Source organism: Thermobia domestica, chromosome 10 (assembly GCF_964235325.1).
Source record: "Thermobia domestica chromosome 10, izTheDome1.hap1.1, whole genome shotgun sequence".
Lineage (NCBI taxonomy): Eukaryota > Metazoa > Arthropoda > Insecta > Zygentoma > Lepismatidae > Thermobia > Thermobia domestica.
Window position 1 is genome coordinate 8,436,231 of NC_137463.1, and position 25,058 is coordinate 8,461,288.

Consider the following 25,058-nt stretch of genomic DNA (forward strand, 5'->3'; position numbering starts at 1 on the left):
GGATATAAAACAACATCGTCTAAACGCCATCTATCTCATTAAAAAAGCATTTGACAGTGTTTTGTTTTCTATATGGTGCTAGTTTATATATGCATATTAGAACATAATATGTCCTCCTTCCTTTGATAGTGTAGAAAAACCTTTAGTGATATGTTCTAGTGCCCAGTTTACTAGTGTGTTTGTGATTTTATTACTACTACTATTATTATTTATTATTATTTGTTACAAAAAATCCTGCAAAAAATAATTTCATAGTGTTACAGTTAGTACTAACAGAGTGTCAGTTTCCTGTTATAGTAGTTTTTAATGTGAATCCATATTACGAACGAGATAACAGTTTTTCACAATATTAATTACTAGTTTTAACATGTTGTAACTTGCATAAACAAAACAATCGTGTTAATTGTTTATTGTGTGTCTGCATCAGAATTCCGTAAGGAAAAAAAAGCAAGTCTCAAAAGTGATATTTTGTGGGAAAATTTTTTTGACACGTGTCTGGGGAAAAGACTTCCAAGAGAATTTTGACTTCTAGCCAAAACATTTGCGGGACAAAAAGAAGAACTAAAAAAAAAAAAGGTCGAAACAGGGTAGGGTTGTGGTTTCTACCCTTGAGTTTTCACATCGGCGCCGTTCTGGGTGCGTTTTGCTTTTGTTATAACAAACAGTTCATAGCGTCGTGCGCATGAGTCTTGAATACCCTCGTGGTGGTCACGTCCTGTGAGTCTTCCAAAGAAGCTGGAGTCTAGGTGTCCGGTGAGGAAAGTGACTCCAAACACACACACACAGAGGGCGTTAGAGTCAAGGTCAATCGGGGTCACACACGTATATCGACAGGAAAACATTATAAAAAAAATTGAAAACGTTACAATCACGCCCCACTAATTCCTTCCATAGCTATTTTCTCTACGGGGGCAGAAAACAATCAATTTTTTCTTCCAAAACAAATATCTACAAAAAAAATATATTAGTAAAAGAGCATTTACTCAGAAAATCAAAGCAGCACAAGTTGAATTCAGCAATTAAATGAAAATAAAAGCAAATTTATTTTTATATAAAGAAATAATAATAAAAAGTTATATGGTGTTATAATTGTATAGTGTACTTGTGATATAAAAATTGTTCCTTCTGTGATGCAATATGCAGGAGAGATATCACCCGACGAAAACTCCGTAGGTACGCCATCAATTTGGAAGATGCAGATGATATTAGTGGCTGGAGGGTATGTATTTACCAAAACAAAAACTGTATATATAGCTTAGCTATTAAATAACAAAACAAAATGCCTTTTTTAAAAAAAAAATGTGCTTTAAAAAATCAATAGCAATTTTTCGTTAAAATTTTGCGCTTCGTTAGTATACTTAATTAATTTGAAAGTTAATTGCTTTTGATAAAGAAAGATATCACTGCTTCAAATATTAGAATGGTTACTGATCAAGTCGTGAAATTATTTTACAACCCTGCATACGCTTTTATTTAGAAAACACGATCTATCTAAAAGCTTTGACCATTTTATCCACATTTGTAACGATCTTGTCCATAATGACTTCTCAAATATTTTACTCAGAATCTTGCAATCATTAACAATTGTTTTGTGAGACATTAAGGTACCGTATTGTCTCACTCAGAAATATGTTTTTCCTATATGTTTGATACCATTTTTGGTATTAATAGCATAGCTTATGGCGTGGGAGGCCCGGGTTCGATTCCCGGCGGGAGCTCATGTGGTTCGGATTCCACGTTAATCAGTAGGTCCACGTCTCATATAGCCTCGCTGCTGAACGGGACGCTAAACTAAAATCAATCAATCAATCAATAGCATAGCTTATGTAGCACTAGTTTAGGACTGACCAAACCATACCAAAATATCCATCCAATTATTGCTATTAAAATACCCGTCTTTATGTAGCCTTCTGAAACTCGCAAAATACCTTCTAAAAAAACAATAGTCACTAATTAATCATCCTGAACAATTCTCATCCATTATTTATCCACAGTTTTGCATGTAATACTTACATAGACCCAGGGGCGGATCCAGGACGGACTTCTGGGGTGGGTGGTGGGTTGTAATACTGCTACTTAGAGCTACTTTTAAGAACTCCAAACTCTGGGATGGATTTAATTTATATATAAAATTAAAAAAAAAAACTTTCCTCTTCTGGGGGGCAATCGCCCCGATTGTCCCCCTGGATCCGCCACTGCATGGACCATTCATATCTTAATGTTGATTCAAGTAAGGTTATTGTAGTTCTACCGAAAAAAGGGCGTAACGTTTCCCAAGCTCTGTTTGAATAACGTTAAAAAAATATATATACGTATTGACAAAATGTACAGAATGAGTTTCAATCTTACTCTAGTCTTAAACGGAAAGAACAATTTTGCTGCTTAGAGGAGGTACGTAAACTTTTTCCTTAAGATTGAAGTTTCCTTGGAAAAGAATATGGTTGTAGTAGAATTATAGCAAATTTCTTTTTTATTACATTAAGGGAAACACTACTCAAAGTGATGAATTCGTTCTACAGTTATTCATTTAACAATAACTATACTATAATACTTACATTACAAATTACAGTAAATTACTGCATAAGTCATGACTTTCCATTATTGTTAAATTGTAACAAAACAATATATATATATGTATATATATTACAAAATCAAACTATCTCTTAACTCAGTACGATGTGGTTATTCCGTAGAAAATACGAAAACTCGATATAGGGATAGTTAAAAAATTTTTGTGGCTCCAGATCCAAAAATGCATAAAAAATCCAAGTTATTTCAATCAAAAATTTTTCTTGTAGCTCTTACATCTGGAGAACTACATACAGTGTAGCCAAACTCAAACTATAACTTGGCTCAATATGATGTGCTTAGTCCTTTAAAAATAGGAAAACTCGATTTAGGGGCGGTTCAAAAATTTTGTTGTCACTCTTCCACAAACTAAATCTTGGCCAAGATGCAATCATTTGATCCATTTTTGGTTTTCCTAAAACTCTTGTTATTCATGTTTGTCATATACTGTGTATATTATCAGCTGTGTCTATACCTCCATGTCCCATGAAGGCCCCCATCTTTCTGATAGTCCCCGCAAATCAAGCAGTGGATACCTTTAAATTTAATCAATGCATTTGGTGTTTAATGTTAATATATCCTTTCCCACTGACTCATAATGAATAGAACGCAGTCTTATGTTTGAAATTTTATATTAAATTTAGAATAAATAACTTTTCAGAGAAGGAATAAGTTACGTGAAGGATTTTTCCTCCTCCTTCTCGAATTGCATATGACGCTGAGCATGAAAAATGGAAAATTTATGGTAGTTGTCAGTTCACACATATTCCTCTTAGCCCTCTGTAATTCGTACACTGTTTGTGAATAGTTTCTACCATTTACATAAGAGGATATGAAATAGTTCACCAGATTCACTTCTTAAGTTATCATATTATTTTTAATAAATGTTCAATGAATATTTCTGTTTTCGCCTAAAGACTGTTCTTCACCATCTGATTTGCGGAACATTCACAGTAAATGGTTTATTATTTTTAATAAACCACAGTAATACATGTGCTTTCATTAGGACATATATTACAACTAGGGATGGGCAAAATCGGTTTCTTATAAAAACCGGAAACCGATTTATAGGAAAACCGAAATACGAAAAGCCGACATTTCGATTTTCTCCAAAAACCCGGTTCGGTTTTTCATCGAAACCGGTTTCAGTTTTCTCCAAAACCGGTTCGGTTTTCACCGAAGCTGATTTCGGTGAAATCTGTTGGAAAACACATAAAACTATTTCTAGGGAAACGGAATTGGTTTTCAGAGAACAACGAAACATTATTCTGGTCAGAAATAGAACAAATTTTGAAAAAAAAAAAAAAAAACGGAACTGATTTTGAAGAAAACCGAAACCGGATCCGATGAGAAACCGAACCGGTTTTTGTGCCCAGCACTAATTACAACGTGGGGTCATATACGACGCGAATCTGGAGCGTAGTTGTATTTGGTTAGGTTAGGTTAGGTACACTAAGGTAAGGTCAGGTTACGTTAGATAAGGTTAGATGAGGTTAGGTTGGGTTAGGTATAATGTGGTTAGGTTAAGTGAGATTAGGTTTGTTCGGTTATATCATCTTATACATCTTATACATCTTAGGTGTACCATCTCATATTTTTTTATATTTGTGGATATAATTAGTGTTTTATTGATTATATAAGATGTGTCTTCAAGTTTCTAGTAGATGTTTGATAAACGGTTTTGTGTACCACTTACTACCGTTGTTCCCATAAATCACTTCTTGTTGTAAGCAAGGGCGCCGATTTCTCTGTAAATTTGGGGGGGGGGAGGCGTTGAGATATGAGGATTTTATCTCAACAGTATATATGAGACAGTATATATGAGGATTTTAAGACAAATTGCTTTTAAAGTATGCCAAATATTGTAAATTCACAAATACAATGAGGGGTCCCGGGCTCCCTCGGCCCCCAGGATCGACGCCCTTGGTCGTAATAAATTTGCAACATCATCATTATTAGCATCAGCTTCAAATTTATCCTCTTTTTGTTCATCCTGTTCCTCATTATCCTCACTTACCAGTTTATCAACATCGTACATATCCTCGTCTAATTCATCTAAAATGCCTGCAATGTCTTCCTGACTCGAGAGCTCTCCGTGGCTAAGCGGTTAGCATACGCGCCTTTGGCGTGGGAGACCCGGGTTTGATTCCCGGCGGGAGCTCATGTAGATCGGATTCCACGTTAATCAGTAGGTCCACGTCTCATATTGCCTCGCTGCTGAAAGGGACGTTGAACTCAAAATTAACTCAACTCTTCCTGACTCAAATATCTTCTTGATTTTGCAATTTCTAAAGAAATTTAATCATTACAATATACTTTGCTGTAAGACTGTTCAAAAGAAAAAAAAATTCATTAACCACAACGTGGGGTTATATATGACCTTAGCACTCAAAAGATCACAGAAATTACCGCACTAACACAACAATGCAACATGTACTTTCAACAGCATGCTCTAAATTGAAGCTAGACGAAATATCGTATTTCACTCTCACAACGGCACAGGCGCAGAACGTATTTTATATAGACTGGGGTCGACGGTGACCTCACGGTTTTGATTGTAGGGTATAATGTTTACCAGGGCATGATAATGCTTTGGAACTCAGAATTAGAGAAAATGTTCAAAATTATGAATTTACAACATATCCTTCCCCCAAATCAAACACTATCTCCCTTGAATAGTGATAACCACGCTATTTAAGGAAGATACGAGGTAACTCCAATTGATTATTCTTAGCTTCAGACGAAATTTTAGATCATTTTAGTCAGAAAATCAAATTAGTTGAAATATTCCTGCCCCCGCTCCAAAATTACTCATAACTGTCTGCGCACCATGGTACCTTCTTTGGATAACCTTGTATATACTGATTAAATTCACCTATTATCAATCCACTGTTGGATGAAGGTCTCTGCAAATTCTCTTCTCCAGATCCATCTATGTTACTCCGAAGTATTTCTTGATTTCGTCACATCAGCTTTCACGATAATTATTCATCACTCATGTCATCTTTAATAGAATAGATCTTCCTATAGTTCGTTGAATCAATAGTAGAAAAATTCAAAAATAAATCACTTAAAAGGAAAAATGAAATAAAGTGTTTCAAGTTAACGTCCCACGTTATGTCCTTTAGGCTAAAGGAGACGGATAATTAATGCAACTGAGTGATAATGGAAGAATTGGTGGAATGAGAGTGTAAGAGGGAACGGGAGTAACGTGAGAAAACCGACTGACACGCTGTTATCCACCACAAACTTACTTTGGTGGACAGTGGCGTATTTACGATTTTGTTTCGGGGGCGGTTTTGCCTGGAAATGTGAAAATTCTGCAAGACATTTAATTTACTTTAGTATAGTAAGTAAGATTTCAAGGGAGCTTAAGCGCAGAAGCCCTACCATTAAATACGCCGCTGTTGGTGGGGATCGAACCAGAGACCCCACGAATACAAATAAGTGCGCTTTATCACTGAGCCACTACTGAGCCTGGAAATGTGAAAATTCTGCAAGATATTTCATTTACTTTACTATAATAAGTAAGATTTCGGGGGGCTTAAACCCGGAAGTCCTCCCCTTAAATACGCCACTGTTGGTGGGGATCGAACCAGAGACCCCACGAATACAAATAAGTGCGCTCCATCACTGAGCCACTACTGAGCCTGGAAATGTGAAAATTCTGCAAGATATTTAATTTACTTTACTATAATAAGTAAGATTTCGGGGGGACTTAAACCCGGAAGTCCTCTCCTTAAATACGCCACTGTTGGTGGGGATCGAACCAGAGACCCCACGAATACAAATAAGTGCGCTCCGTCACTGAGCCACCACACTCATCCTTAAAAGAAAATCACGTAAAATGACAATAATGAAATGTCTAATCTTATACATTCAGCCTGAAGCACGCATGATACTTTCCATTTGAATTCAAGGCACATTTTCACGCACAATTATCTACAAAAAAATAATAATAATAATAATAATAATAAAATAAAATCGAATACCAATTCAAAATCACAAAATAATGCATTGCTTGAGGTATATTATCACATCGAACTTCAATTTAGTCGTGCTTCAAATTACTTCACATTTTGTTTATGTAAAAAACACTAAAATTTATCGGTAAAATGCTAACAATGTCGTTACAAGCATTAGCAGAAGAGAGCTAGTTTTAAAATTAAAAATTTAAAACTTTTATTTTCAGACTCGCACACAACAACAGAAGGGAGCTCGGTGGCTCAGTGGTAGAGTGTGTACTTCCGGTATTACCCAGCAGCATCATTTCAGGTTTTCTTCAGGGTGGGGGGGGGGCAGAAGCCTCTCCAATACAAGTACATTTTCACGTGTTTCATCAGTATATTATTATATTATTGATAAAAATGAATACATACCTCAAACTCAGAGAGGCAATTGATCCTTGAAAGTCCAAATGGCGCCACTTCACATACTCCTAGTTCAATTCTAGGCAATATAGATCGTACCTAGGGGGTGGCCAAGGATGTTCGAAACCTAACCAGTCAAAAATATAAGGCGAACTCAAGTTAGACCCCTCAAAGAGTAACTGCCTCTTCTCTCAGTATTCTGGCTATGCCAGTTTGTGTAGGATACCACCATATCCGTGGATTTTCCTGGGGTTTTTCCTGGTTCCTCCCATCTTTTCATTCCACCAATTCATTCCATTTGTTTAATCATCCGTCTCTTTTAACCCACAGAATATAACCATGAAGTATAAAACAAGATATTTAATTTTATTTCTTCTGAAATGGAATTATTATTTTTTTTTTTAAGTTTTACGTCTCACCATTATGCCGCTTAGGGTAAAGGGGACAGTGATGATGAGAAATGAATGAAATGGTGGAATAAAGAAAGTGGGAAGGAACGGGAGAATCGGAAAAAAAGCCACACACACGACGTTTGTTCCCCACAAAGTTCATTTGGCACGAGCTGGGATCGAACCAAGGATTCCGTGCACCAGAAGGAAGTCTCTACAACTCAGCCATCAGGGTCTCCTTTTTTTTCTTTTTTTTTTTACAACAACAGGAAACATTAGATACAAGAACAAGTAGTAATATCAGGTGTACACCACGTGATGAAGTTTGGTTTTCTAAAACGATATTTTCTCAATTATTTATTGAAACCGAAAATGGTAGTAGATTGCTGTAAAGATATTAAAGTGAAGGACGAATACAGTGGCGTAGCACACTTTTTTGGGATCCCCCCGCAAAGTATAGAGAAGGGCCCCTAGTTGTAAAGCCGACAGAAGTAAGGTTGAAGTTCTACTTCTTTAAATCTTTATTCATCGCAAGACTTCGGGGCCCTCTATACCTTGGGCCCCATCGCACTGCGGGGGTTGCGGGGGCAGCTGCTACGCCACTGGACGAATATATTCTCGGGACGCTTCGTTGGTTGCAGAAAACTGTTTCTCCTTGTTAACATTTTTAATCTATAGCAATCGAAGTTAAAACTGGAAGTTGTTCAATTCTGCCACTTCCGGTTTGAATCGAGAATTACTGAAGAAAGTGGTTCCTATTCTTAGAACGCTAACCGATTCCGCCCCCCAAAAAAAACTGTTTGGCGCTATCCAGGCACGCACCCGGAACTTTTCCAAGCTTTGCGGGGGGAGGGGGGAGGGGTTCGAATACTACAAGCCACTACGTCTATGGAATATTGAATTTATTATTCTACACCTGAAAATAAGATAGTAACTGTAATATACTTCTACATACATTTTCAAAAAAAAAAAAAAAAAAAAAAAACTGTTGTATAAGAGAAAGAGCACAGATGAAGTGTAAGATCAAATTTTCATGCTACGTTAATCATTTCCCTGTGAAACAAGTACAGTTTTATTCAGGAAATTTATAGATGTATTTTGAGTTAGGAAGTTTTTTTTGGGGGGCAGACACGGTGGACCCTGTGGGTGCACCCCTTCTCGTTTTTGCTATGTGTAGATCAATATTGAAACCAAAAGTAATAGCAGTAGTGGTAGTATTAGTAGTATAGTAGTATAGTAGTAGTAATAATAGTAATAGCAGAGAAATGAGGATGGAGAAAAATGTATAATTTAGACACTTAAAACGATTTTATGAAACCGCTCCTCGCTATCTATTAGTGCTTCTTCTCTATATAACTTGATGTTGAAACCGGAAGTGGTTGTTTTCTTCCCTTCCGGTTTGAATATCATGTCCAAGAACTAACTCAATTACTAACTTTTAACCGTCTACATCCTGGATAAAATTGAGAATGGTCCATCAAGTAATTATTGTTGAGATTTTGTGTCTCGCGGACGGACGAACACACAGACTGGATGGTGAGCTTTTTCTGTAAACCCAACTCTTAAAAATGAAGAAAAGCGAAAAAAAAAAGGATACAACAATGTGGTGTGAACTAAAATGAAATCTGAAAACTACACATTTGTTTATACGAGGAGGTATCAAAAAGTCCATGCAAATTACCTAGAAAAAATTCCAATCTGGAGAATTCTGACACTATGATGGTCCTTCTCTACGTGGTCACCGTGCCTAGTGACAAATTTTTGCCAACGGTTCTTCATTTTCCGCAAGTTCGTTTGGTAAAAATATGGAGTTTGGGCTTCTAACGACCGTTCAACCTCAGAAATGACGTCATCCGTACTATCGAAATGGCGTCCTCTAAGTGGACGCTTCCTTTCTTGGAATGGAAAGAAGTTATTTGGTGCTATACCTGATGAGTATGGGTTTGCGACAATATTTCACATCCTTATTCCACTGTCTTCAACATGGATGAACGGGCGGAATGAGCTGGTGCATTGTCTGTCAACAGGAGCACCCCTTTTGTGACCAATCTATGACGTTTCTTCGTCAGTTCCTTTCGTAATTAGTTGGAAGAAGGGAATAATAGGTACTAAAGATATACCACATTGACTTGATCCCTAGTCTTCCGTTGCAAGCGCTGCTATCGGCTGAAGGAATTCCATTCGCTTTCTCTCGCTTAGCAACAGCTGAACCCTTATTGGCTCAACGCGTGGGTGGGTGAGAGTGTGAGCTTTAGTTCGTATTTTTGCCACGGCTCAAGACATTTTGGCAGCACAATAGTAATAATTTGCCCCTGTGGTCGGTACTCTGTCATGACGATCCCTTTACAGTCCCAGAAAACGGAAAGCATTAGTTTGACGACAGATTTTTGCACTCGTGCTTTTTAGTGGTGGGGGAAAAGGGGTGTTTCCATTATTTGTTCATTTGTTTTTGGATCTAAAGATAAACCAAACTTTCATCCATTATCACTAGTCTGTCGAAAAAGTCCTCTTTATCTAGTTCACAGCCAGGGGCGTACGCAGGGTGTGTGTCCTGGGGGTCTGGACCTCCCGAAATCCAGGCTTTTTAGTAAATGTAGTCTACATTTAGGGGCAATTTTAGTAATTTTCATATAATTTAGCCTCAAATTGTATTTGGACCCCTCCCGAAACGCTTTATATCCCTCCCGAAATAAATTCTGTCGTACGTCCCTGCTCACAGCAATACGACATTTCTCGTGCAGCCTCCTCACGATTTCTTTTCTGGAAAGATGTGAGCCATTTTAATACTATGGTAAGGAACGTTAAACCGGTATTGAAACTGTAAGTAATAATATATTTAAACCACTTCCGGTTTTAGTAGAGTGTTGTGGATAGTCATGGTATGTTATCTTTAGACACTGAATCGTTAGAAAGAGACACTTCTCGCTATCTATTACCGTGTTTGTTAAAGTATGTAGCAATACACGCTGAAACCGGAAATAGCTTATTTTAACCACTTCCGGTTTGTATAGAGTGTTAGTGAAACAGATGAAACTTATTCTTTGGGCGTTGAATTGATTGCAAAATTCACATCTTAATTGCATTTACCCATTTTTGCTATACGGAAATCAGTATTGGAACTTGAAGTAATAGTAAATTTAAAACACTTTCGGTTTCCATAGAGTGTTGTGGATATTCATGATATGTTATCTTGAGATAATGAATCGTTTACAAAAACAAACAGCTTCTCGCTATCTATTACCACATTTGTTCTACGGTGATCTATGTTGAAACCAAATATAATTAAGTTCTACCACGTACTCCTTAAATAGAGTATTAACCAATGAGATGAGACGTATGCTTTGAGCTCGGAATTGATTTTAAAAGACCGCTTCTCGACATCTCATACTGTTTTTGTTCTGATAACTGTCGACAAATGGACACACTCTTCTATAAGACTATGATACTTACGTATTGGATAATACGAACGTCTCAATATCTCTATATTTTCTTACGTGTTTCTAATAGCCTATTAGTATATTTCGTTCGGTTTTAATCATTTAATACAGACTTCTCAGCCGTGCATCTTTCCCCAGAACGCCAGCAAGATAATTTTCTGCAAGGAAACACCTGATGTCTGAGTTTTCTTTTAGAACTGTCTGCGTCCATTTTTTTTTTCTAACAAGGAGCAAAATTTTTATTGCGTTGAACCTGTAGCTGAAGTTTGCTTTAAGGGTGCGATCAATAAAAATTTTTTTACAACACAATATGCTCGAAAATGTTTATAAGCCTCTCTAAAAAGCAAATGTAGTTCTCCAAATATTTCTTCAATCTTTTCCAAAGTAAACATTTTTCCTCAGCCGCTGAAATTCAGAAGCGAGAACCACGGTTTCAAAGTTTATACATAAGCTTTACATTATGCTGGAAAATTCCTGTTAGAATAACTCTTTTTTTCTTTCCTTTTTTTTTTTAAAAAAAAGATTTTCTATTCTTGGCTTTTTCCTGCACTCTCAAAAAATAACAATAACATTTTTTTTTTAAAAAAAAAAACACTGTTGTTACGAAGAAGTTAATATGGATGTACAGTCGTGCTAAATAATCAGGCCATCCATTTCTCTATTATAGCAGTATAAAAAAAAAAAAAAAAACATTTGGCTTAACAGGCCAATTGTGGGCCTGAGCCTACTCCAACGCCATCTGTCAGTGACTGTATGAACTACGTCCAGTCTAGAGACGTCGCCCTGTCACAACCGACATATCGAGAGCTTTCTAGACCAAGTGGCTGTCACGTCTTTCATTCACGTGACTCCCGAGTTTGGCTCACGACGTTGGGTAGACGCCGAAAATTGGGAAGTACCGGTCGGGAATCGAACCCGAGACCACATGGATGTGAGTCCAACGCCTCTAGAGTATGGTGCCATCTATTATAGCAGTATAGTAAAATTTAATCCTTGGGATGGACGGAAATAAGGACCCGAATTGGAAGCAAACATTTATTTTTTGTTGATACCTTTTTCCACATATGGGAAAAGATACAAGACTTTTGAATGCAGATAACTAGTTAAAGTTAAATAAAAAGAAGATAAATCATTTAGATTTCAGCTCCTCCATTATGGTCTATAAGCTTAGAGAGACAGATGATTAACATTAATATCTATGAAGACATTTGTAAAATGAAAATGTAGGAGGCAACGGGTAAACTTTGAGAAAACGCACAATGTTGTTCATTAGAAACGTATATGACCGTGATCAAACCATGGACCTCTTGCACCAGAGGTAACGACTCTACCACATAGCCATAATTTGAAGTACTCACCAGCTCCCTCTATAAAAATTGTTAAGGAAGTACAGCAGGATTCTGAAGCATGGATATTTGAATAGGGAACATACCAGTTCCTCAGTGAAGTCTTGATCCGACTACGGTAGGTCCCATAGTTTTGGAGCTATGGGCCTTTTAAAGTTCATTTTTTTTTCATGTTTTCGGCAGCCTATAAGTCCGAAAGGAAGCATTTGTGTACTCAGGTTGGTCTATAGTTTTTGCCTTATCCTTCTGTCAGGAATCTTCTCTCAAAAGGTATCGGTGTTGCTTTGAAACACACTATATAACCTCGATATTGAATGAGACTATGAATATCAACCAATCACTCAGTATTATAGTGCGGAAGATATAACGTCGTTGGCTTCCCGCGAAAAGTTGTAGTGACGTTTATAGGGAGTGACCAGCTTGGTTACTCGTGGTTCGCTGAGCACGGTGAATGGTGAGTGGTGATTGGCTATCCTCTTACCATACTCCAGTGATGAGCAGGTCCAAGCGCGGGAAGCCAACTACGTTATACCTTCTGCACTATAATAAACATTACTTCAATATCCATATTATTATGCTGTTCTAATTGAAGAACAAAAGCTTCTCTGCTGGACAATATTTCATTGTCATTTAAAACTCAAAATTATATCAGCTTTTTGTTGTCATTGATTCTTAGATATTTAACAACAATATTATGGAGTGTCAGTTTTTGCTATAAGAATTTTACAATGTTTGATGTAATTAGACATTTAGGATGATTACAAAAATATGTAGGATCCATTAAATTAAAATCTTGACAAAGCTTCCACTGTTACGACTCTTCCCAATGGAATATGCCAATATTCTGGAGCTAAAAAAGTTTCTTTATTTGTGATTTATGTCTTTCACGTGCCTTTCCTACAATAAATTTAGAAAGTTAGGATCTCACTTAATATATATATGCTTTGTCAAGTTCCTTTCTAAGGAGGTAAACATGAACCAATTGAAATTACTTCTGATGTTTTTTTTATCGGTATGTAAAACTATAACCATTCTCGTAACTGTAACTGTTAAATGTCAATTTGATCCTAGTAAAAGACACTTTTAGAAATATGTTAGAACTCACCATGTATGAGGACGTTACGTTGCAACACTTCTGAACAATTCTATAAAATAAGTATGGGAAGTATGAAGTATGACTGTCTCTGTTCCTCAGTCTGCCTGTCTTGTCAACAGGTATCAGAGGAAACACGGGAAGAGACAATGAGAAATGTGTTTTAGAAATGAATTCAGCTTCCCAAACGTTTCCTCTATTTCAGTTGTAATATCTCTATTAAAACCAAAAGTGCCCAAACACTTCCTAATTTAAATCTCTAGTATTGAACACGAGAAGAGAAATAAAGTTCGTGTCGATTCGTCTCGATTCTCGGATAGGTCTTGTCGTTTTGTAAATTTGTGTTCAAAATTTATGCCTTTTTTTCTTCTTTCTTAATTTCATCTATACTGTAAAAAAACAGCATTTAAACACTTTTAGTACAGATATTGAAGGGAAGATATATCAAGTGTGTGTTTATAAAGTGTGCATGCGTGTCCAAAAGAGTCCATTTTTCGAAAATATTATCTAGTATGACATATTTAAAATGCTTCTTCTCGACAAACAGTTCCAAAACAAAGGGATGGCATAAGTTTTGCACATTTTGTACATACATCTGGGACATACTTGAACAACGTAGTATCTACAAGGGGTGAATATGTGTCATCTGGAGGTGTTCAAAGAGTGTCGGTAATATGTACAGTGTCCTAATGTGTCTAAAAGTAGTTTCTGTATTTGTTTGCAGTGTAGAAGTTATCAGAATCTCCCCAAGTTACGAAAGGTTCACGAATTGTGTGATATAACAATTAAATCATTTTAATTAATGGATTATATTATGTAATAACTTGTATATCTTTAAACGTTAATAAATGCTCCTCGTTGTGTCTGTACAATAATTTCATTAATTTATAGCTTGTATACTATGAATCAAGAAACACTAAAAACACTGTTTGAGATCTAAGGTTTGGGTGAATTAGAGTTATCCACGAGACTCAAAAAATTTCCTGGCTCAAATATGAACATATACCTCTCGTCTTTTGTGTAACACTGTACCTCGTCTTCGTTCATCGTAGAGGTATCGGTATTGGGTTTTATCTCAATTGTTTCTCCTATCCGTCTGTTGCGAAAATTCGTAGCTTTACTGAAGCAGTGAAGTGAATTTTATGTGGTTGCATTAAAGTGTGTTGGGATATTTCGATTTTTAGTTTTTTCTTCCTTTTTTCTTGTATTTTTAGGAACTTCTGTGCTGTTGTCGAACATTCCTTATTTGAATGATGTAATTAGTCAGGACATACCCAATGATAAAACCACAAAAATGCATATAAAACTACGCGTAAATGAAACCCATATAAAACACCAAAATCCACTGCCAATTGATTGGGTACTATTTCTTTTTAAAAACCTACAATGAAACGTAGCTTACTAGGAAATGTTCTGATTTCAAGTCGATCCATTATTATCCATTACTAATATTAACGTCGCCTAATACTGACTGCAAAAACAAAACCAGTCCTTGAACGTTTTTGATAAACGACTTTTCGTCATTATTTAACATTTCCGAAAATGCCCCGATGTGTTCTGAAGTGAACAAAAGTCTAGAATGAATTCTTACACATTGTGAAAAATAAAGAAAGTACTTTAAGACACAATTCGACATTTTACACATAACCGACACTCTTTGAACACCTCCAGATGACACATATTCACCCTTTGTAGATACTGTGTTGTCCAAGTATGTCCCAGATGTGTGTACAAAATGTATGTCAAATCTTTGTTTTTGAACTGTTTGCCGAGAAGAAATGTTCTAAATATGTCATAAGAGACACTGATTTTAATGCTTTTAGACACGCAAGCAAACTTTATAAACACTACTTCGTCAATTGTCCCTTCAACATCTGTACTAAAATTGTTTCAATGGTGTTTTATTTTTACAGTGCAGGGTTAATAGGGATTAATAGGGACTGCCCTAAGAATTTGAAAATGGAACTTCTGATGTGTTCAACGACGATACAGACACAAACGACTTGTGAATGTGTAAATATATTATGTGTCCTAACAGTGTTAGCATGTTGTTTCTGCGCAATGCACACCCATTGGATACAGCACAAGTTTGGATATATCTTGAACACTTTTATGGCAATTCCGATTAACCATTCTAAAGGACACATTCTAGACATTTTCTTTCATTGACAGAACACTGTAGAGCATTTTTGGACACTTTGAACAATGAGTCGTTTTTTCAAGTAATGTCCAAATCATATTCAAAGACTAATTTATTATTTTTATAGTGTAAAAAATGTTTTCATTTCTTTTACGTGGTGGGAGGTCTGTTAGTCACCGATGATTGTGGAAACAAAAACTAAAATTTCTCCTAAAGCTAAAAGTGTTTACAGTTTAAATTTTATGTCTACATGCTAAAAGAAGAAAGCTATAATTATTGGTAATTATATAAAGCAAATTCTAAAAATGTAAACTATATCGATTTACATATAGAATATCGCTTAAATATCATAATAACCTTTCTTCGAAATTAGAAACAGTCAGCTTTTAGATTTCGTACCAAGGATTCGTGAGTAGGTCATAAAATTGCCCATAGTTGCTTTGTTATTTGCCTTTTAAATTCCCCCTCCAGCTCCAAAGGTGAATCTCCAGATTCACGAGAAATTTGAACCAGGGAGAAAACCTGGATTTCTTCTAAATTGGGCACAATCTGTGAAAAATTCTTTCTTAGGAAGACAGGAAAATTCGGTAATCGCTTGCCTACTTCATTTCATTTTCCGACTTAAAAATTTAGTTATGGTTTTAACTGTACTATGCCTTCCGCTGTGGTATATTTAACATTTCAGCATACTCGCATCATTTAAAAACTTATATACCCTTACGCCCCTGCCCTTAAAAAGCAAATTGTACATAACATTACAAATATCCTCTACAATTGAATCTTCTGGTTGTTAAAGCTCGAAGGTTTGAGGTTTGTTGGTTAAGAATGACTCTGCCCGTTACAACTGGGTCTAAAGGAACCTCTTGTCCGATGCATCTCAGATGTAGGGTTGCTATCTCCTGCCCGTTTCAGCTCGAAGATAGGTGGGGATACCTCTTGTCTGTTGCACCTCAAAGATATGGTAAATATCTACGGCCCGTTGCAGCTCTGGGATAGGTGGGAATACCTGTTGTCTGTTGCTGCTCAGAGTAAGGATTGGTATCTCCTGCCCGTAGCAGCTTGAAGATATAGGTGAGGATATGACTAGTTAACAACTGGTATCTTCTGCCTCCTTCTTAGGTGTTCCTTTTTATAGCCAGTCTTCAAAGCCTGTGGAGGGGTTGAAGGGGCCCTCTTTGTATTTTTCGTGCCCTTTTCGCGTTTCATCTATGTGACGTCATCCGTCGGCTGCTTGCTGGTGTTTATGCCAAAGAATGTGGTTTTATTTACTAATACGGGATGTTTCCAATATGAGCGGAAATTGTAGTAAACATCTTCCTTAAATTTCTTTCGGTGGACAGCATCTTTTCTTTTGCATATCATACTTCAATATCGAGTTATATTAATCTGCCACCCTATGCGCAAGGACCTGTGCCCCATGTGTAAACACGAACTTGCTCTTCTGCGACTTTTATACTGAAGGCTACGTCCACTTATCCCATTCCAATTATCCTTATGAGACCTATTGATAGTTCCTAGAACAAATCTTCCCTAAGAGAGGGTGTAGCTGTATGATAGATCCCTAGCTTTAGACTTAGATGTTAGAAAAAAACAAATAAGCGAACAACAAGTATATTTAATACTAAATTACATTTTCCTTTTTCTTCTAGGTAAGTACATCATACGAAATATAAGGCGACGGTATATAATCTCTCACTTTGGAGAACTTGTAAGTACAAGCTATTTTTATTTTACGTTTCGTTTGGTTTGGAAACTTCTTAAAGATTCAGTACTGAATTGGGAGACATTTCAGCGGATCAGAGTCAGGTGTTTAACGAAGAGGACAACTCTTTTATTTTGATGGAAATAATATTTTCGGTAATGATGATAAACAAGAACCGAAGTTTTTTGCAAAATTTACAGACGAGATATTAAATATCAGTGTGAAATAATATTACATAAGCTTTTAGTTTTAATTGCAAAATTTACAGATGAGATATTTTATATCAGTGTGAAATAATATTGCATAAGCTTTTAGTTTTAATTGCAACATTTACAGATGAGATATTTTTATGTCAGTGTGAATGAATATTACATAAGCTTTTAGTTTTAACAGTCAATATAATTATAAAATAATACTGAAGAAAGAACAACAACAATAATAATAATTGAAAACCGTGTATGATGCAACCATTCATAAGAAAAGCATTGTGTGCAGTGTTCAACTTATTTTTGTTCGCACATGGTTTTATGTTTAAGTTCAGATCAAAGAATATGTTGATTAAAAACACAAGAGTATTGCTAAAGCAAGTTATTTGTATAGGCGTAAAATACATAAGTCATCTGTAAATATTCAAATACCCTAAAAACTGCTATTCTATTCCAAAGATAGATTCTAGTGACCACCAAGTTTGTACGTGTTTTTAGCACTTATCTTGATATAAGTGCTTATACACCATTGATAACTTGCCTTCTTCCTACGAACGCTGCCGCGTGAGCCAACAAGCTTTCTCTTATCCTGAATGAAAATGCACTCCTAAAATTAACCTGCACCAAACAACGCAGTGACGCCTGCAAAATACGATTCTTGAAAGTACTAGAAATCAAAAAGTAAGATACATGTATCGAATTTCTAGCAGGATCCCCATTTTCAATCTGTACCCTACTATTTAATATATCTATTAGATGGTGCCATAATGAAATTCCTTACGCACGTTACGTTCTGTAAATTTTTGCAAAAAAACAAAAAAATGTTAAATTTCCGTAGGAACTAACTCTAAAGACTTCCGAAATTAATATAAAATATTATCCTTAATCAGATGAATTATTTCTTCATATGATAGAGCAGTAGCGTAGCCAGGATATATGTTTGGGGGGGCAAGTGCTGTTATAGGTACATATAGAAAAATTACAAACAAAATAATATATAAACATAAAAATATATAAAAAAATTACAAACATCAAAGTACCAAAGTACATTGTCGGACCTCTTTGGGGGGAGGCCCTCTGGGCCCCCCTTTACTACGCCACTGTGATAGAGTGTTGAATTTCAACACCTCCACCTAATATTTATGAGAAAATGTTGTTCATTTTGTTATTACATTGTATGAGAACCAGACGAACGTAACTCCATTTTCGTAGGTTTACAGGCGAGAGGACAAAAATATTATTTTCTTAGAAAGATGTATTTTTAACAAGGTGGTAATTGAGCTACATTACAACAGATGATTGACAAGGACAACAGATGGCGTTACGTTCCATTTACACTAAGTGGGGCTTTCCAAATTATGTCCAAACATGAAGAAAACGATAACAGCATTTTTGGAGTTGGTTCTCATGCGACTATTAAGATTTATAAATATAGTTTAATTTCATGTTTGGACCTGTATATTCTCTATTTCTTTAAGTGCGTTTGAGAATGACTGTGTTGAAAAAGAAATATAGTTAAAAGGTTGATCATTAACATATACCTGAATTGTTTTCCTCAAATTTAATGATATTTGAGCAAACTCAAACTTAGCCGAATTTACATTTCGAAGGGAAAAAATCGATTTCATAACGACAGATATTAGAAAAGATTTTAGTTTAACATTGATGGGAAAATATTTTGGTCTAGTCCAAACGTTACTTCCAATAACAAAAACAGCAATAGTGCCACGTGTACACAACTTCAAGAAGTTTGGTTTTTATGGCGATATATTTCCTGATTTAATATTGAAACTGGAAGTTGTATTAGATTTCTACCAATTCCAGGTTTAGAGAGGGGATATGGAAAATATTCTTGGGACGTTTAATTGATGATTACAGAAAACTGTTTCTCGCTACCTATTACCGCTTTTACTCTACAGGTGTCAAAGTTAAAACCGGAAGTGGTAAATTTGCTTTCCTTCTGGTTCGAATTGAACGTAGAGAGAGTGTTGGTACCTATTCTTTGAACGCTAAATCGATCCCCCCCCCAAAAAAAAACGTTTCTTGCTGTCTCATATTTTATGTTTTATGTAAATCAATTTTCAAACCGGAAGCTGTAGTGGATTTCTATCACTTCCGGTTTTAGTGGAGAGTTAAGTATGAAGAAATGTATATATTCAACCAATTTCCGGTTTAAACGTTGATCACTATGGAGCAAAAACGTTAATAGATAGAAGAAACGGTTTTCTGCAATCGATTAATTGTTCGAGGAAACATTTCATCTTCATCCTTAACTCCCACTAAAACCGGAAGTGATGCAAATCCACTACAGCTTCCGGTTTCAATGTTGATCTACATAGAGCAAAAAATAAGAGATAACGTGAAGTGTTTTGATTAATCGATTCTTCAGTCTAAGAATAGGCTACCGCCTTCTCTTTTATTCCTCTGTTCTAGCAGTAAGAGGCATAATATAACCACTTCCGGTTTTAATATCAATTAAGAACATAGAAACTAGGGATATGCAAAACCTATTTTTATATAAAAAAGCGGAAACCGGTTTCTAGAAAAACCGAAATCCGGAAAAAAGGTTTTCGGTTTTCGTTTTTTAAAACCGGTTTGGGTTTTCATCGAAACCGATTCGGTTTTTAACGAAACACATAAAACTATTTCTGTGGAAATGGAATCGGTTTCCATAGAACAACGAAACACTATTCTGGTCAGAAATAGAACCAGTTTTAGAAAAACTGAAACCAGTTAGGATGAAAAACTGAACCGGTTTTGGAGAAAACTTAAACCGGTTTCGGTAAAAAAACGAACCGGTTTGGAAGAAAAGAGAAACGGAACCGATTTTGGGGGAAACCGATAACTCGGTTTAAAATTTTCAAAACCCGGTTTAGGTTTTCATAAAAACCGAAAACCCAAGAACCGGTTTTTGTACCCATCACTAGTATAAACCAAAATCTTTTTAACAAAATATGAATTCAGTATCCAAGAATAGGATGGTCTCAACCCTTAACCTCTTATTCAAACCGAAAGTAGTAGAATCTTCAATTTCCAGTTTCAACCGTGGTTACCATAGACTCAAACTTGGTTCGTCTGCATTTAGAGTACAAAGAAGATTCTCATCCTTGCCCTTGCCTCTATACTAAAACCAAAAGAGATTGAGATATATTAATATTTCTGCTTTCAACATTGATGCCCGTAGATCTTGTAATATATAACTTCCCTGCTGACAAAGAACAAAGTAGTTCTTGTCATATACAGAGTGTCTCAAAGTCCCCTGACGTAAGTAATTCTGTTATTATCAAAGTTAAAATAAAATGTACGAGGGGAAACCGTCTCCTAATATAATGTTCTCAATCTAAAGTGAAGGATTATTTTTAATTGGACGAGCCATTTGGGCTGTAAACTCTTCGTGCGCTCAATGTTAAATGAAAATGCAACGTTGACATTTACCTGGAACTGGGGGAGGGAAGGAAGAGACGGGAGGTGGACAAATTTTGTAAGGATGTGCTGAATGCGGGCACGTTTTGAAACAGGAGCTGGCCATAGACACGTTAGTATAACAGACAGTAACTTCATTCAATAACGTTGTGGATCCAGGTAAGTGGCAACGTTTCATTTTCATTTAATATTGGACCCATTAAGAGTGTACAGCCCAAACGGCTCGTCCGATTTAAAACATTGCTTCACTTTAGATTGAAAACGTCATATTTAGAGACGGTTTCCCGTCTTACATTTTGTTGTAACTCTGATAATAACAGAGTTACCATATGTCATGGGACACTTTAGACACCCTATATAGCTTCCCTGTTGACAAAGGAAAAAGCAGTTCTTGTCATATATAGCTTCTCCACGACAAAGAAGATAGTAGTTCTTGTCATATAACTACAGTTTTCCTACTGACAAAGAATGTAATAGTTTATGTCATTTATCTTCCCTGCTGACAAAGAACGAAGTTATTGTCATATTTAGCTTTTCTTCTGACAAAGAACCAAGTAGATTTTGTCATATATATATATATATATATATATATATATATATTCCCTGCTGACAAAAAATATGAAATGAAAGTTTTGAGTTTTACGTCCCACGATTATGCCGGCTAGGCTAAAGGAGACGGTGATGATGGGAAATAAGTGTAATGGTGGAATGAAGAAAGTGGGAGGAAACGGGAGAACTCCGAGGAAACCCACTCACACGGTGTTTGTCCACCACAAAGTTCACTTCCTGCTGACAAAGAACGAAGTAGTTCTTTTCATATATATGGGCCGTGGTGTCTCAGTGATAGAGCGTTCACTTCTGGTGCTTGGGGTCCCGGGTTCAAACCCCGCTCCCGCCAAGTGAACTTTGTAGTGGATAAACAGCATGTGCGTGAGTTTCCTCCCGGTTCTCCCGTTTCCTCCCACTTTCTTCATTCCACCATTTCATTCGTTACTCATCATCACCATCTCCTTTAGCCTAGCCGGCATAACCGTGGGAGCTAAACTCAAAAATCTCATTTCATTTTTTCTTTTCATATATAGCTACCCTTCTGACAAAGAACGAAAATCAAATGAATCAATTATTCAATTATACTGGTTCAGATTCCACTTTAATGTGTAGGTCCTCCTCCTATACAGCCTTGCTGTTGACGAATCATGTAAATACAAGATTAATAGTAATAAACGAATCTAAACAGTAATAGAATCAGTAAACTGTATATATGCCGATTGATTAAACTCTGTGAATTAAATTCAGATCCCACATTACACTATAGTTCTTAACATATATAGCTTCCCTGCTGACAATGAATGGAGTAGTTCTTGTCATATATAGATTCTCTGTTGAGAAAGAACGAAAATACAAATGAATCAATTATTCAAGTATAGTGGTTAAGATCCTACTTTAGTCTGTAGTACTCGTCGTACACAGCCTTGCTGTTGTGAATTACGTAAATACAAAATTAATCAAACGAAGTTGAACAGTAAAAGAATCCATAAACTGTACGTGTGCCTATGGATTAAGCCCTATGAATGATCTTGTCAGTTCATTAGGAAACTTCAAACATTTTGGAAATTTCCAAACCAGCATGTGTTAGATATAACACTAATCTTTCAACAGTAGAAGCAGAAGAGACGTTAGGTATTGTTTCATCTGTTTCCAGGGCGCGGTTGGTAAGTTTATTGATCAATAGATGAAAAAACAAGTAGATAGCCCTCTTAAATATTTTCCCGTTCCCTTTCTCAAAACTCAATCTCTGAAAGTAATGAAAAATAATGTTACATTTTTTTGTTCTTATTTTTGTTTTTCCCTTTTTAAAAAATGGGCTATTTCCTTTTGAATAGGAAATCAAAGTTTTCAAATTTGCTTGTTATAAATTGAAGAAATTTCCTAAATCATTATAAAGCGTTTCTCTCCCTCTGTCTTTGCCCTGATTTTGTCTGATTAGGTTTTAAAAAAATAATGTTAATAAACAGTGTCAATTAGTCCACTAGTAAGATCGCTTATGGAACAATTTTACAAGTAGTAGTAGTAGGATTTAAATATTGGTTCGTCATACGTTTCGCAGCTCACTAGTAATGTGGAAGAATTCTGATAACTTCCAGGTGAAATTAAGAAAAAAACTAGAGCATAAATTTTGTACATAAATTTATTTATTTATTTATTTAACAATCATCAGATACAGCTCAGAGGCCATTTTATACTGGATATCTAACAACAAGAATAACAATGGAAAGGATTTGGGAGGGTATCAGCCAGGCCTGTTTAGTAGGTGCCATCCCGTCATTTGCCTGGTAGGACTGAGGAAAAATTCTGGAAAACCCCAGTCAGCATGGTTAGCAGAGGGAATCGAATTCACGACCTCCCGAATGCAAAGCCAATGCTACCACTTGAGCTACTTTGCTTTAAGAATGAGACGAGAAATTTTTCGGAGAATCGAGACGAGCTGAAAGTTCTACAAAAAAAAATAATAAAAGGTGAGTCGAGGAAACAATATTTCTGGTCTTGTCTCGTATCTGTGGGCATGATTACGCCCAAGGAACGCCATTGTACTATTAGGATCCAAAGTTATGTTAACATAATATCATGTAATCGGGAATTGAACCAGATACTATCCGTGCCAAAGAAATACCAACCATTATGATTGACATTACAAAAATTTCAAAACATATCTACAACACATAAAGAACTCTCTGTTATTTAACAACAACTCTATTGAACCTTACCTGACCTCATCCTCACGAATTGTTATTTATGATTTCAGTCACCGTATATATACTTACATATATACAGGGTGTTTCGAAACAACACCGACAACGTTTGGGAGATGATTTCTAACACCAAGATAAGACAAAAGGTGTAGACCAACCTGGGTGCACAAATGCTTCCTTTCGGAGTTAAAGGCTGCCGAAAACATGAAAAAAGAACTTTAAAGGTCCATAGCTCGTAAACTATGATACCTACCGTAGTCGGATCAAGACTTCACTTACGAACTAATATGGACCCTATCCAAAAATCCGTGTTTCAGAATCCTAAGGTAGTCATGCAACTATTTTTAGAATGGGAGTTTGGCTACGGGCACATAAATTGAAGTACTCAAAACTATCTCTTTAAAAATTGTTGTGGAAGTACCTTAGGAAGTACCTCCTAAACGTTATAAGTGTTGTTTTGAGACACCCTGTATATCATCATTTTATTTAAGCAGTATTGTATGACAGTTTGCTAAAAAAAAAAACTTCTAGAAATGCAATGCAAACGAAAAATTGTATCGCAAAATGCAATGAATCTATAATCATAATTTATTACCGCAGTGGGTTATTTTTGCAAAAGAAAACAGTTAACCATTATCTTTCCTTTATGACAGAATAGTTCTCTTTCGATCTTACATAGAGTTAAAGCTCTGTGATTAATCCTCTGGGAACCCGACGTTTACCTTTAGGTGTCTGTTATGTCTCAAGAACACAACCTACTACTGGCTACAGACCAAATTATTGGAAACAGAGCATAGAACTTAGACAGAGGTCATATCCTCTTTGACACTATATTCTATCTGTAAAGAAAGTGTCTCAAACGACTCGCCAAATCTAAGACTCGAACTTACTTTTCAAAAAGTAGATTACTTGCTAAAATACGGGACCTTAGCGGTATCATTTTCTGCCCTCTTAATTTTTTCATATTTGTCCCATAAAATTGCCTTAGAAATATATATATATATATATATATATATATATATATATATATATATATATATATATATATATATATATATATATATATATGTATGTTTTGTTATGCTTCCTTATTTTACATTGAAGTTACGGGAAAGAAAAGAGTACTCGGTTTAAAATGTTTAAAATAAGGGAAACGAATTAGATAAGAGTGTAGAACTGGACTTTGAGTGAAAATATTTTGTTTTATCTTAAAAAACGAAGTTGACTTCATGTTGCGTAATTCCAAATACCCGTTTGTCCCAGTCATTACCTATTAAAAAAGATTTTATACGGCACATTCGAAAACAGCTACCAGCTTAAACAATCTGTAGAATGTAAAAGGTAGAAGTTTTTAAAAATATAATTGCTTTTACTCTTTCCCTACTTTGTATTTCATTATCATACTTGTTTGTAATAATACAAAATGTTAACTATTTCAGTGCATGAAATAATAATAATAATAATAATAATAATAATAATAATTATTATTATTATTATTATTATTATTATTATTATTATTATTATTTCCTTGGCTGCTGAGAGTGCGATAGAAAACTTACAAATATCGATGCAAATTTAAATTTGTTTCGCATTTTGCTAGGCAAAAGTCAAAATCTAAAATAAAACCGCTGATA

The 25,058-nt window shown here is 35.7% G+C and overlaps 1 protein-coding gene across 2 annotated transcripts in view; it reads left to right on the top strand.

Annotated features, from left to right (window-relative positions):
* Positions 1–213: 213 nt before the first annotated feature.
* The window catches only part of Sh (Potassium voltage-gated channel protein Shaker), a 907,958-nt gene continuing 883,113 nt past the window's right edge, over positions 214–25,058 (top strand). The window contains exon 1 of one of the 2 annotated variants that reach the window (XM_081727649.1): positions 214–1,219. In XM_081727649.1, the coding sequence (XP_081583775.1) occupies positions 1,131–1,219 (89 nt within the window). In that variant the 5' untranslated portion in view covers positions 214–1,130. The remainder of the gene's footprint in view (positions 1,220–25,058) is intronic. The other variant, XM_081727648.1, reaches the window with a different exon arrangement.